We start from the raw sequence: 14,999 nt of genomic DNA, 5'->3' as shown, positions 1-14,999 counted from the left end.
CTTGTGCCAATATACATGTATACGAGACCCAAGCACAGTGCATGAATAGGAGGAATGGATTGCGGTCACATCCTGACTTCTTCAGAAGTAAGTTTGAGTGAGCCGCAAATTGGAAAATTTTGAAGAAGGACACTGACTGACACCACCAGGACTTGAACCAGAGACCCGCCTCACTTATGGCCAGCCATGCTCTACCACTAAGCTATAGTGTAGTCATCATCCCAGGAGCGGCAGTTCAACATTTTCTTCAGACTTCGTAACTCACACTTCCTGGGTATCCAGTGCTATCCACACAGGCTGGTGGGACGCAGCCCTCACTGTAACCCATACACTTCACATAGCTTGTTACAAACCAGTAGCACGCAGGGAGCACCAATACATAGAATTTCCGGCTACTTTCTTCAATAAAGACACCTCATTCCAACACTCCAAAACGGTCTCTTCACTGCGAATCAAAATTAATTGTGTTCCACCAAATTTTCGTGTCTGGCCCCGTCATCAGGGTAAAACTAAAAAGAAGAAGAATTTTCTTCACAAGGATATCATTGTTCTTGATGGTAGAAGGGTAAGCATTGAGCAGCAGCTTTTAATTGCCAATATCTACACGATTTGGAGTCCTGTTGCTGGTGTAAAGGAGGTCGGTCAGAGAGCGCTTGTGGTGGAGGTGGAACTAATTCATCAGAACATGGCTCTCAAGGAAACAACCAGTCATGGTCACTGACCTGAGAAGGCAGACATGTATCTGGTGAAGTAAAAATAAAAAAACACACAAACTAACGAACAAACCTGGCATGTCCGAGAAGAGAAGGATGCACTCGTTGAAGGCGTACTCGAGCAGCGTTTCGCGCAGCTGCATCAGTATCGACACGCCGATCAGGATGGGCAGCGACGAGTCGTACAGCAGCAGAGTGTCCCAGAGGTGGAAGATCTTGTGCAGGGGGAACACGTCTAGTGGGTGGGTGGCAAGGAGAACAATGCACAGGAAGTACACAGTGGCATAGGTCATAATACAGTAAAACATGTCAAGGCGACCACTCGGATAAGGTGACCACCTGTCCTAGAACTAGTAGAAGACCACTGAAACCAGGATCAAGGGAAACTATTGCCAGTCAAATGACCCTTGATAAGGAGACCACGCTTTGAAGGTCCCTTGAGCGGTCGTCTTGGACAGGTTTCACTGTAGATCATTGCGATGATCACAATGATCTATGATGTATTGAAGCTGCACTCACACACACACACTCTATCATGGCAGCTTTCAGAACACGGGTGCAACAGGCAGGCCAGCATTGTGGACAGTTTGACACACAGCAAAGCACTATGCCTGCTGCAAAAGAAGCATGTGTATTTGCCGGTGTACCAACGACAATAAAGCACCAGTACTCTGTAACAATGATGGCCGGCACTATCCGAACGAAACAAATCCAGCCGGGGCCGGTTGTCGGGCCCAATGCACCTAGTCAATGGAGAAATGTAGCACACACAGTTACCCCGCCCCGCACGTATAAACGTGCGCACGCACGCTTGCAGGTACGTATGCATGCACGCATGCACATGCGGACACACATACATACTATACTCACGTGTGAACATTGTCAAGTACCACGGAATGGCGTAGAGCTGTAGATCAGAGCCACGTATACATGTAGGCACAGAGGTTTACACATTCATGCATACACAACCACAAACACAAACACACGCACAAACACACGCACACACACGCACACGCACACGCAAACTTGTACTTGTACTTGCTCACTGCCAGAAACTGCCCCCCCCCCCCCTTGGCTTGGGGGAGGGGAGAGAGATTCAGATTTACTATTAAATATACACATTGTGAACTCAGATGCTGAGCCAAGGAAAAAATTGTAACATGGGAAATTGTGGGCACAAGTTATGCGATCGAGTCCACCAACTAAACCAGATTTTGAACAGTCAGACGTGCACAATCTAGCACAAAACTGACAGGGAGTACTAAGACATTCCACGGCATGAAAGTCAGCTTGAGCACTGCTCGATAGCGCAAACCAACGTGGTTCGGGTAATACACATACCTCCGGCATGAAGCCCATTCCCTCCAGATGTGAGAAGAGCACAGGGTCATGGAACGCGATGGCTTGGAAGAACACAGCCAGGTACTCTACACAGAAGAACATGACACACATGATTGCATGACGGCGATCGGCAGTCGGCACAGCTCAACAATACACACGGGAAACACTGCTAGCCGTTTGCCGCAGCTTGAAATGAACAACTAAAGTCTGGTAGCCCTGATCGGAACTGCATCTTCTTCAGCAGTTCTAAGAGGAGTCACAACATCAGCCAAAAATTCATTTCTGGGGAGGGGAAAGAGGAGGAGGGGAGAGGAGGAGGAGGAGGAGGAGGAGGAGGAGGAGGAAGAGGAGGAGGAGGAGGAGTTAAACACACAGTGAAGCATTCTCTCTCCTGAGGTGCGCCGCAGACTTCTAACATACTGTACAGCAATAACAGCCAGGCTTATTTTTCGAACAAACTGATATGAGCGCTAGGCCCGTACTCTCATATTCAAATCAGACTTCTATTCAAACCAGATATTTCTAGGTATGCCGACGTAAAATCCAGGCTAAGGTGCCAAAGTACCATCTTGAAACTCAGCCTGCTTGTATTCAGAACAGGCTTCAACACGAGACACAGCTATACAAGGCAGCAAAAACGAGTTTCAAAACGAACGATTTGCAAATTTTCTACTTAGCAGGCGGGGCACAATGTTCAGCGATCCCTGCCATCACACACACACACACTTTATTTCTCCAGCACAGAGGTTCCATTGAACATGGTGGCTTCAATAGTATTATCCTACCTTGTACCACAGCGGAATTGTCTTTGAGGAAGAAGTCGTTCAAGTACTTTGGTATGAATGCCTTCAAACTTGCATAGGCCAGGGCTGAAGGACAAAAGTGGAACACATTGAATCACATAGCCAGTTAGTTAGTGATCCAAAAAGAAAAAGAAAAGAAAAAGAAAAGAAAAAAAAGATTATTCTTGAATGGCAAAAGAATCGTGAAAAGATTTTAAAAAAAGTACAAAAACAAAACGCAAAAGGCTCAAGAGGGAATTGAACCCTCGATCTTCGGTTTACGAGACCGACGCCTTACCACTTGGCCATTGAGCCAACCACACGCCAGTTTACTCTTCCCTGAACCAAATTGATTGCCAGTATTTCATAACTTCTTTTTTTTTTTTTGTGGGTCGGCCAGATGTTTACTGCCACTGTATAAATCATACGTAATGACTGATAGAATGCTACACCTGTGAAGTAAAAGAAAAAAAGGCCCAACCCTGCCCTGCCAGCTATTTGGGCTTACGGGGGGTCGCCATGGCAAATAATAATATTAAAGAACTAAAGACTATAAAATTAATGACGGGAAGTGCCAGCTTCGGCAGCAACTAGGGAGGCAGAAGAAGAGACAGGTGCATGTACAGCGAAAACAGAGCGGCTACCACGCAGGCACATGACACTCGCTCTGAGCAACGCAAAGCTAAGGCGGCAGCGGATGAATGACATAACAACCAAATACGGTTCGCCGCTTTTCTCAGCAATGAGAGATGCAATTCGCTTGTAAAGTGAGGCAGATTGCTTGCCCATGCCACCGGTTGTCGAGAAGACCAACGGGACAAATGAAGCATGCTCGATCTCCCGCAGCCTCTCTTCATACGATCTCTTCTTCGCTTTCTCATGGCGAACGTAGGTGGCAGAAATGGAGGAGGACTGGTTCGAAGACGCAAAAGGGTTGAACACCCGGACGTCGAAGAAGGTGCGTTCGAACCGCCCTCCCCACACTCCATTTGCTGCTACGTCCAAGCGAGCCTGGTCGTCGCGGATGGCGGTGCGATAGCGCAGCTGCTCCCCACTCAGGGGCTCCAGATGAGGCTCTACAGATACGTTGGTGGCAACACGCTATAAAGAAACCAGCGCTCACATCGCGGATCTCGTTATGCCTGATGGTAGGGTAACCGCCGGTGGGGCACGAGAGGGCATGGGCCACAGTAAACTGGCTTCCACAAACGCACCCTGATGGCATGCGCTGTGGTTGCCAGTTGTACCTTAGGTGCACTCCATCGCGAAACTCCGCTTTGGAGAGGGCAAATCCATGGCGCTTCAAGGGCCTGCAGGTCAGCCAACTGGAAGAGCCCTTCTCCGCAGCCAGGTCGATTACACGCTGCTTGGCCTCCGGCACACTGGAGCGGAGCAGCAGGGCTTGGGCTTTGACAGCATTCCGTGCTGTTATCCTCACCTCCGCCTTGGCAGTACGAACGAGACTGGTTGCAGAGCCGAGCGCCATAGTCTGCAGCTTGATGTTGGTCTGCAAGGACTCAGTCACCCTTCGCGATGCATCATACTGGGATGCGAGATCCACGGGATTGCCCAGCCCGAGCCCTCCGTGACGACATGGAAGCGCAAGAATTGACCTTTCCTCCGAGTTGACAATATGGCCGGTAAGAGCGGGGATGAGCCTCTCCATTAGCAGCTTCTCCACAGGCGTCAGAGCAGCTGCAGCTGTTGGTGTGGTGCGGCAGAGGAAAGACCACTTATTCTGCAGGCCTTGGGTGAGTGCAGCGTATGCAGCTTGTGGTTGCGTTTCTGCATACGAGGACAACTTCTCCACGAGGTTGAGCCATCTTGTTGCCTTCTGCTCAACAAAGCTATCCAGGAACGCAGGCGTACCAATAGCCGAACCCAGGTACCGGCAACCATCGACGCGGATGTCAACTCCAGTGTCGGCGAACATCTCCACTGCTCGATCATAATGCTCCGGTTTAACCAGGAGAACCGACTTGGACGGGTTGAGATGATAGCCGTAGGCAGGACCTTGCTCTGTTAGGCTATGCCACCATGCACGCAAAGGCATCAGCTTGCCACCTGCTCCTGAGTCATCAGCAAACCAGGCTTGCAGAGTATTTGCAGTAGAGACTGACTGCAGCAAAGGAAGAACACCGAGAGCATAGAGAGGCATTGCAATCGGGTCCCCCTGCGTGGTACCTTCGGAAGAGAGGATGACTTCTCCACCGACAAAGAGCTGTGCGGGTTGCCTGTAAGTGTTGATGACAACTGGTGACATGGCTGGACAAAGATGCTGGATGTTCTGCAGATATACAGCACGATTCAAGCAATTGAACGCGTTTGAGGCGTCTGCTAGAAGGAGGCCTTCCGTTTCGTCATCTGCGAAAACTTCTCTCATGGCATGAATAGCGGCTTCTACTCCACACTCGTGACCGGCACAAAGCTGTAGGCTGCCGGCTGCTTCCAGGATGTCGTCTCGCAGAAGGCTGAGGATGGCTTTGCCCACAATCCGCCTTAAAACCTCCCCTATGCCGATGGGCCTGACTCCCGGTTTTTTGTCCAATGGGATTAGGCGACATGACGTGTAGGCTTGCAGTGACCAGGGGTCTGCCATGGATGTCGCCAAGCGCCTTGCACATGAGGCCACCGCATCACAAAGGTCGTCTGACGCAACACCAAATCCGGTGCACATTCGTCTCCATGTGTCGGCATCCACTCCAGAGGGGCCTGCTGCGCCATGGGTGCTGAGTGCAGCCCGGCGAACAACATCTCGAGTGAGTGCTTCGAACCGTACGGGGTGTGGTGGTGCTGGAGGTGTGCCGGGAAGCACGGCGGCCGGTTGGGTTGGTTCGGCAAGGGGGTGCTTTTCCACTAGGATATCTCTGACTGGCCTGTCGCCAATCCTGTCATCCAGGTCAAGTATGCCTCCCGAGGTGTCATCATCCAGATATTGCAGTGCTGCACCCAGTTTGCCGTCGGTCACAAGCGAAGCAAACCGTCTGGCATTATCGGTGGTGATCCTGTCCCGTTGCGCCTGTTGCTTTCATAACTTCTGCAATCGAAATGCAAGCAACTGTATAGGGGCCATCCGTAAATAAAGATATTTTTTCAAGACGATATTTGTTCATTTCTCCTCCCCCCCCCCCTCAAAACGAACACACACACACACACACACACACACGCGCGCGTTTATGCAGGGGATCGATATTTTTTAATAAAATGCAATCTCCTTGTGAAACGTCACCAACAGCAACTCTAAATTCACTGTACACTGTCATTTACATCAGCATGGTCGCACAAACTTGCCATGGCTATAGTCATGAGGTGACTTTCATTTTGTGTAGGTCATCTATCAGCTTCATGTTTTCACAGTGCCCGCCCACATCTAGAGATCGATATTTTCTTCACGAAGACGATACGAACAGGGACCCTCCCCGCTCCCCAAATGAACCAAAATCTTCTCTAAAAAAATATTGATATTTGTAGAAGACCCCTAATACCAAGAGTGCATAAACAAGAGTATGCAACTGTGGTTATGGGTCCGTGCACGGCGCGCTGCCTTTATTACGTAACTTGCCTCCATCAAGCTCTGAAAGCATGCACTCAAACCCACAATTTCTCGTACAAGCACATCCGTTTTGCTCGATTCGTTCCAGTGCCTACGCGATCTCTAAATGTTGGCGCGTGAGCCCCAGTTCCGTACAAAAGTTCATTTCAAACCAGAGGGAAAGTGTGGTGTTTGATTTTCCGCAGTGCACAGACTGCAGCTGAATGATGTAATGAAGGCAGCGCGCCGCGCATCTGGCCCATAGAAAATAGATCACAGTTGCATATGTTCATGAACTCTTGCGAATACTCATTAATGAATAGCAAAAAAGAGGCTCAAGAGGGATTCGAACCCTCGATCTTCGGTTTACGAGACCGACGCCTTACCACTTGGCCATTGAGCCAAGCGCATGTTTAGATGCTCTTCGCCCAGACAGATTGTTTGAGCATGCAATTTCTGATCGACAAACAAGCAAAGTACAGGTCGTCCCCCGTTAATACGAGTCCGGTTAGTACATAAACCCCGTTAGTACATAAGAAATCTCAAGTCCCGGACGAAACGTGGTCACTTCCATACAAATTTTGTCGGTTAGTACATAATTCGTTAGTACATAACATTTCTCCGTACCCGCATGCCACCTACCTCAATAGTACATAATTTGTTGGTCTTTTGGCCTTCCAGTGGAGGCACGTCGTGTTTTTTTTTTTTTTAATTCTAGTTTCTACTTGTGGACACAATTAGCTCAGAAATCAGAGCGCACATCACAAACCGACAAAGCTCTGTTTTTTTTCGAGTGACTGTACAGGCGCGGCTGGGCATGTAATGTATCATGTAAACTGTAGAATCTTCGCTGACTGTGACCGTTATAACAAAAATGTTATGTTATATCGAGGGAATCAAGAATATCTCGCTCCCTAGTCTAGTCATGGCAGCAAGAAACACTCAGAAAAGTTGAAAAAAGTGAAAAATTCTGGTATACAAGCAAGTTATGTACACTTTCGTTTAGTACATAAACCCCGTTAATACATAACATTTGTCAAGTCCCAGAGATTATGTATTAACGAGGGACGACCTGGAGTTGAGTACATGTGGCAGGACATACAAGTATTTCCATCTATCGTTCTCGAAAAGTCCTCTTCCCAAATTTGAGCTGCCACGTGACCTGTGCTTTTCAACGACTGCTCCTGTAAACGCACGCATCTCGCGACCGGAGCTCTCCAAGACTACACTTGGCCGCGTTCACACTGTACCCGATGAAAACAAACCCCAGGTCAACTGTCAGATATCGAGGTTCAATGGCTATAACTTGGTGTGCAACAACAACAACAAAACTGCATACAGTGCGTGCGTGCTGTGCTTCTTCATCTACAGTCCATTCATCGGAAACTGTCCCGCTGGCTTTTGAAAGTCCGATTCGGGCCAAATTGAGGATCAAAACCCACTTAAAATCTCAAAAATCTGGGTTTTGGATCTGCTTCTCCACACATTTTGCCATGGCATACCTGTCCCAATTTTGTAAAACCTGCCTGAATTTCTATTTCCCTGTTCTTGGACTTTTCTGGCCTCAAATGTGGCTAGGAGTAATTGCATGGGTCATACAATGCAGGATGTACTGTTGTTTTCATGATATCTACTTGTACAACTATGTGCGGGAGACACCAAAAAGTTAGGGTGCCAGTTTCCAATGAATGGACTGCAATCCAGCTGCATACTATGCTCTTTGATGTTCTCCTTCCACAACAATGAATAGAAAAAAGAGGCTCAAGAGGGAATTGAACCCTCGATCTTCGGTTTACGAGACCGACGCCTTACCACTTGGCCATTGAGCCAACCATACACCACAATACTCTTTACCGAAACAGATTGTTGTTCAACACCAGTTCACTCTTGCACAGCAATGCTGCCCACCAGACAACAGCACAACGTATCGCGGTAGGAGGGCCAGCAATGAACTGTCTTTCAATAATTAGCCTTTGTGGAGCGGAACACACCATGGTAACTGCGAAAGCAGAACTACCGCGCTTCTGCAGAAACTCAAATCCACTGCCTCCAAAATGTTGGGAGCGGCACTCTTGCTTCTCCGGTTTCGTTTCAGCGGAAAACGCCTCGTTCTGCTGTATATGGAATTGCTACGACAAATGTTTAGGCGTATGCTGCACATGCAATAAAACCGTGTGGAAGGTATTCATGATCCTCATGCATTTACCGCATCGTACGAACCACAGTCCTCTTCACTCCCATCGTTTTGTCAGAGCTAGTGCGGTGCAGGTAGTTGGGCAGAAAGAGCTGAAGCTGACCAAACACCCAGAGTACCTCTACAAAACATACAGGCTCCCTGGTTCAAGTCAACAAGCAACCATTTTTCCGATTGAAAACGCACCGGTAAAACAGAGAGGTTGAATAGGCGTGCGAGCTATCGATCATATTTTATTTTCGACTGAACCCCAGGTAAATACAAATTGCAAAAAGAAGAGGCTCAAGAGCACAACTTGCAAAAACAAGAGGCTCAAGAGGGGTTCGAACCCTCGATCTTCGGTTTACAAGACCGACGCCTTACCACTTGGCCATTGAGCCAACCACGCCCCAGGTTACTCTTCACCGAAACAGATAGCTTTCCAGAATTTCATTCTTGATTGAAGCACATGTACAACGTAGCACCAATAGTATAGCACATTAGAGCTTGCGGTAATGTAGGTTAACACATTGCACAAGCCACCACTTCACATGCGCTCCAGCGGCTTCCAAAGAGCCCGCAGATCCCACGCTATTCATTGATGCATGTCAAGTAACACGCACATGCACGCTGCGGTGGCATGTAACATGCGTACGCCGGAACTCACCTGAACTCGCCAGCCAACCAGCCATATGCGGCTGCAGCACACATCGGAGCTTGAACCCGTAACGCATACACCATACTTCGCGCTGGCCACATTGCTACTTCATATTTGCTTTGCTTGCGCCGTGAGAAGAACACCGGTTTGTTCCTTTCTCACCCACCCACCTCTTCCCATCTATGAATAATATTGATATCCTTGATTCAACACAGGTATCATAATTCATACAAGACGAAAATAAATAGGAGTGCTGGGCCAGCTATCTCCTCTCATCTGGCAATTATCACGGCCTTCGGCCATCACACTCATACTCCCACACTCCTGCCTCCTAACGAGCATTGCACTTCGTGCGTGGGCCGTCCACACTCCGTCCATTTCATCGGCGCCCATCTCATGGGCTGCACTTTGTGCGTGGACATACATACACACTATCATACAGGCTGTCCACACTCCGCCCAGTTCATGGGAGCCCATTTCATGGGCTGCACCTCGTGCGTGGACTATCCTACATGATTATCACATGCCAGATTCGGTTGCCCAGCACTCCATGAATCCTCCATATGATGTGTGCTCTCCATTGGTCTGCAATAGCGAGTGCATGCGTGTTAACTTGAAGTAAAAATTAAAAAAGAGGCTCAAGAGGGGTTCGAACCCTCGATCTTCGGTTTACAAGACCGACGCCTTACCACTTGGCCATTGAGCCAACCACGCCCCAGGTTACTCTTCACCGAAACAGATAGCTTGCCAGAATTTCATTCTTGATTGAAGCACATGTACAACGTAGCACCAATAGTACTTGAAGTAAAAATTAAAAAAAGAGGCTCAAGAGGGGTTCGAACCTTCGATCTTTGGTTTACAAGACCTTACCACTTGGCCATTGAGCCAGCTACATCCCAACATAGTCTTCACTGAAACAGATTGCTCACCAAGATTTCATCCCCAATGGAAACAACACACACTTGCATAGCGTAATTGTACCTGCAGGTAACATCACCATTGCTAGGAAGGTGGAGACGGCTAAAGTGCGTAGAACTCCTGCTGTGGCTGAGAAGGATACCGTCAGCACTATGAAGATGGGTCTAGGTACAGACTTGGAACGGTCAATGAAGCCAGTGGCGGAGAAGAACGCCGCATCGTGTCGCACATGCAGACCTTCGAAAAAATTCGGTCTCACTCTGTTCAAGAGCGCAATTCGAAGTTTTGGGTTGGTAGCCCATTCCTATTTTTTCCGAAGTACAAACACGTAGCACCTTGTGCAAAAAAGAGGCTCAAGAGGGAATTGAACCCTCGATCTTCGGTTTACGAGACCGACGCCTTACCACTTGGCCATTGAGCCAACCATACACCACAATACTCTTCACTCAAACAGATTGTTTGCCATTGATACACCAGGTTACATGTATCATGACTGTTGCAGGTCAAGCAACCAATGAGCCAAGTATACACTACAAAAATGTAGAGTACTCTTCACAACATTGGAAAAAGAAGGAAGTTTCTACTCATGGCCGTAAATCAGTAAAAAACCCAAAAATAAAATAAAATAAATTCGACAGGTTCGCGTACCAGGCAGGTCAAGAACAAGGAGTCGTACAACTCCCTGGTCAAGAACCACCTTTCCGCTTCCGTGGGACGCCACCACCCCATGATCAGGCAGATGCGGCTCCTAAACAGTGGGGGAGGATAGATCAGATCCACCAACCAGTAAAAACCCAGGTCCAGGTTATTAACAACGCGTTCCCAGGCATGCATAGATATCTGCAAGTGGCTTAGATACGGGAGCCTCCAAATGGCTGACCTACAATCCCCTCCGCTGATACGGCTTCACTCCAGTTGGCTGGCCTACCGCCCCTCTCTGCCGATATGGCTTCATGCTCCACAAGCGAGCCTCACAGACGCATGAATTGTCCACACTACGTCCGTAGTCCCTGTACCGCATCCAGTCTACACACAATGTGTGGCTGCGGTGCTTGGATGAAATCATACCCTGTCTTGTTCCATAGACGGACGGCTATCTTTCTCTGCGCCAAAACGTTCTGCAGGACTTCACCACCTCTCTAAACAAGGTGGCCCACATGTCAACACTGAACCACACCGCCAGTCCCTCAATTGTAAAAGCTTTCCAATTGATCAGCAGCGTCCAGGGAAGACGCCATCTTGACATAGCAGCATCTGATGTGCGTGAGTGGGCGTTTCGAGAAATCAGTCCTGGACATCAGCGTCTTCAACCCTCACGCCTGCTCCAATCGCCAACCGTCTATTCAGCGATCTATTGCAACCACAAGGCTGAAAAGAGACGGTCGCGAGGAGCGACTACATGAGATTGTGCATGCCTCATGTGTGCCTGTTGTAATCAGTGTAATGGGAAGGTATGGCAAGGCTACATCCCCACACGCTCGCAGATTCGCCCCAAAGCTCTCTGGCAGGAGAGACGAGCCATACTCAAAGCTACCAGCTTGGACCCGATCCAAAATGTCCTTCTCTCTCTCTCGTCCGTTCTATCAACATCCAGTGTCTGTGCTGGCCTCAGCCAAACACCATTCCTACTGAACGATTGTAAAAGTATTTTAACGGCACTGTGTTGCTTCATTTAATTTTTCATGCCCGAAGACCCATGTGGCTTTCTACGTGAACATTGGAAAACACTTCTCCCTCAAAATAGATGGTTTGGCAACATTTCATTTGCAGCATGCACCAATTGCAAAAAGAAGAGGCTCAAGAGGGGTTTGAACCCTCGATCTTCGGTTTACAAGACCGACGCCTTACCACTTGGCCATTGAGCCAACTACATCCCAACAACATAAATCAAGAGTATTTCTTAGGGCTTATATTTCGTATACTTCGTATACTGAGCCTGTGTGCAAGTATGCATGGAGCGGGAGTGTAACTGTTGTACCGAAAATGTACACCAAACACAATTCGAGGCGGAAGGCCACAGATCGTATGATGGTATATCTTTTCCGTATACATGGAAGCGACATATACCTCAATACACACCCAATTCATCACACTTTTGTATAGACTTCAATACTAACATTAAAAACGTCATCCCTTGTTTTCGAAACGAAATTTCATTCCGACACGACACTGTACGCAGACGTCTACCTAGATCTACCCTGCTATTGTCTATTTCCGTTGCGTCATGTACCATCCTACATCAGCCTGTTCCATGTACACATGCGCTTCCAACATTCTTTCTTTTCATTCTTGTACGTCAGCATGGCGGGAGGCCAAGAATCGTCTCGTAAATGCTTTGCTTCAACAGACAGTTTTCAACCTTGTAAGCTTGTCGAGAAAGCTGTTCCAGTGACAAGAAGAAAGCAATGGAACCTTGGGTGTCTGGTCTTGATGACTTCGCCGTTGAGAAAGGTCAGCAGTGCATTGATAACGGAAATGTCAGTGCCAATTGTGTTGTTTTTGTAAGCTACTCAAGGGACCTTATGCTGATGCCCGAAAGCGTGATGATCGCAACTACGAGAGGAATCTTCTTTTATTTGCAAAAGGAACCATAGACTGCTACCTTCAGTTGCAACAACCAACTGTTAACGTAATCCGTGATCCGGCCTTTACAAATCCAATCAGGTTTTTTTTGCAGCCCCCAAAGACACATCTCGCAATGGCGAGGAAAAGACAGTCAAGCACAAGAAATCAGTGACGGATGAAGACCGTAAGTTTTACAGAAGCTGGAAGACTATTTGAGGATGTACTGACTTCCAGGATACTAGAAAACTATTGTTCTCTATTCGGCATACCGTCACCACACACTGCGGTTTGCGTGGTGGTGAGCTGCAAGCTAAACTCAAGACATCTGGCCTGGTGTTGACTGATGTTGAAGACAAGAAATTCCATCTGGCTACCAACTTCATGACTAAAAGTCATTGTGGAAGTCTGGATGGTACAACGCTCGCTTCTAATGGCTGCATCAATGACCTTGCCCAAGGGAAAGCTATCAAGAAGTGTACGCTTCTCGTTGGCTGAGTATTCGAAAGAAATGAGAAGCAATGTTCTCTCGAATTTCGAATATTTGCGAAGCTTGTTTTATGCTTACCGGTATTATCTTTTTGTCTTGCTTGCTTGTCAAGGGTGCAGTCTGTTTTGTTGCACAGGTGAAACGTTTTCTTTTTTGGTTATTTGCAATCATGCCGAGAGGTCGTCGAGCTGAAGCTGCCCGGGAGACAGCTGAAACCTCCTTGCAGGACGAGGTAGAGTTGAGGATGCGTCTCCTGGAACGCCAAGTTATTCGGCTGGAGGAGAGGAAGCGCCGCCGGTCGGCCTCCTCTTCCTCATCGTCGTCGTCCAGCTCATCCAGCTCGTCCTCGGAGTCGTCTCCGGAGAGGAGATCCAAGAAGAAGGAGCGGAAGAGTAAGAAGAGGAGCAAGTCAGTGCCTCATACGATGCCAGGTATGAAGCGACTGAGTTATCAGCACCAGTTTGAATGCCTGTCTCAGATACCTGGCCACTTTGTGGCAGCCAAAAAACTCGTTAAAATATCCAAAAAGACTAAGGCGATGTGGCTGTCCGCAGCCGACCCTGCACTGTGGTTTTGCTGTTGCAAATGTGAGGTGTGAGAGAGAAATACCCCGGTACTTTGATCTCCACTTGTGATCGCTTCAAGTTCCAGAGAGCAAGAACACACCCAGGTGTGCTCATTTCCAAGGATTTTCACGGCCGTTGGTTTATGAAAAGCCGCATATCTCACAATATTCTTTCCGGAATGACGAAACGGATTTCTGATGTAGCTGGCCTATCTGGAACGTACGCAAATCATCGTTCACGTGCTACTTCCACATCGTCGATGATAAATTTCAGATAAAGCCAGGTTTGGAGGATCTTAGTAAGATCATGGCTGTTAGTGGTCATCAGTGTGTAGCGACTCTACAGTCGAATGACAGACCAACTTCTTCAGATAGTCGAAGTGCTGCTGCTGCTGCTATTGATAGAAAGCTGTGTTCTCCTATTGACAATGCAATTGCAGGTGTTGCTTCCATTTCTGCTTCTTCCTCTTCTTCTGTTGTTTGTACATTCTGCTTTACAGTAGCGCCAAGCTGCATCTCTGCCTAGTTCTGCCGGTGATCAATCCACTGTAGCACACTTTACCATGGCGTCACCTTCAATGTGACTACTCCTGGACGCAAGAAGAAGCTGAGCCTCAACTCAAGATCAAGAAGAAGGCCAAACCAGCATCTACACCAATTGTAAAATAAAAAGAATAAAAAGAGGCTCAAGAGGGGTTCGAACCCTCGATCTTCGGTTTACAAGACCGACGCCTTACCACTTGGCCATTGAGCCAACTATATCCCAAGAAACTCTTCACTAAAACACATGGTTTGCCAGCATTTCATTTCCCGTCGAACGCAAGCACATGAAACACAACTCCCCAGACCGCGCAACTCCGCAAAAACCTCCGTCACAACTCGTTTTCAGAATAACGTCTTTTCCGTGATGTTCTAATGCACCTGGCTGTGCACAAAACTCCATTGCAGAGGCTCAACCTTACATACTGCATAAAGTTGACTACATCATGAACAAGACATACTTCTGAAAACAATCCGTGGGCGTATTCAGCTTCTGACTTCTCCTGTCCTGCATGTGTGACTGTCACGGCGAAAGTTCCGGACTACATGATGGTTAAGTTGACGCGAATAAGCGGCGGGACGTGGCGTGATGCGTACAGGTAAGCTCCATCAGAGCAGCAGGAGGCCTGCTTGAATCTTGAGTGTACGCACTACGCGTACATGTATATCACTAAAACCAAGAGTACATAACCAAGAGCGTGCATTCGACGATCCCCGCCCCAAGG

At 48.0% G+C, this 14,999-nt stretch overlaps 1 protein-coding gene and 8 non-coding genes across 10 annotated transcripts in view; all 9 read right to left on the bottom strand.

Annotated features, from left to right (window-relative positions):
• LOC135818800 (TBC domain-containing protein kinase-like protein) overlaps nucleotides 1–14,999 on the bottom strand; it is a 72,257-nt gene that overhangs the window by 21,207 nt on the left and 36,051 nt on the right. For both annotated transcript variants that reach the window (XM_065332042.1, XM_065332045.1), the window contains 4 exons: nucleotides 2,840–2,923; nucleotides 2,055–2,140; nucleotides 1,584–1,620; nucleotides 787–948 (listed from right to left, as the gene is read on the bottom strand). In XM_065332042.1, coding sequence (XP_065188114.1) covers nucleotides 787–948; nucleotides 1,584–1,620; nucleotides 2,055–2,140; nucleotides 2,840–2,923 — 369 coding nt within the window. The remainder of the gene's footprint in view (nucleotides 1–786; nucleotides 949–1,583; nucleotides 1,621–2,054; nucleotides 2,141–2,839; nucleotides 2,924–14,999) is intronic.
• Nucleotides 3,080–3,151, bottom strand: Trnat-cgu (transfer RNA threonine (anticodon CGU)). The gene has a single exon. It is a non-coding gene; the product is annotated as a tRNA-Thr (tRNA).
• On the bottom strand, nucleotides 6,700–6,771 carry Trnat-cgu (transfer RNA threonine (anticodon CGU)). Its single transcript has one exon. It is a non-coding gene; the product is annotated as a tRNA-Thr (tRNA).
• Nucleotides 8,126–8,197, bottom strand: Trnat-cgu (transfer RNA threonine (anticodon CGU)). The gene has a single exon. It is a non-coding gene; the product is annotated as a tRNA-Thr (tRNA).
• Trnat-ugu (transfer RNA threonine (anticodon UGU)) lies at nucleotides 8,871–8,942 on the bottom strand. Its single transcript has one exon. It is a non-coding gene; the product is annotated as a tRNA-Thr (tRNA).
• On the bottom strand, nucleotides 9,834–9,905 carry Trnat-ugu (transfer RNA threonine (anticodon UGU)). Its single transcript has one exon. It is a non-coding gene; the product is annotated as a tRNA-Thr (tRNA).
• On the bottom strand, nucleotides 10,467–10,538 carry Trnat-cgu (transfer RNA threonine (anticodon CGU)). The gene has a single exon. It is a non-coding gene; the product is annotated as a tRNA-Thr (tRNA).
• Trnat-ugu (transfer RNA threonine (anticodon UGU)) lies at nucleotides 11,911–11,982 on the bottom strand. Its single transcript has one exon. It is a non-coding gene; the product is annotated as a tRNA-Thr (tRNA).
• Trnat-ugu (transfer RNA threonine (anticodon UGU)) lies at nucleotides 14,417–14,488 on the bottom strand. The gene has a single exon. It is a non-coding gene; the product is annotated as a tRNA-Thr (tRNA).

Source organism: Sycon ciliatum, chromosome 1, assembly GCF_964019385.1.
Source record: "Sycon ciliatum chromosome 1, ocSycCili1.1, whole genome shotgun sequence".
NCBI classification, from domain to species: Eukaryota; Metazoa; Porifera; class Calcarea; order Leucosolenida; family Sycettidae; genus Sycon; species Sycon ciliatum.
The sequence above is the reverse complement of the archived record's forward strand: the minus strand, read 5'-3'. Positions and strand labels throughout refer to the sequence as shown.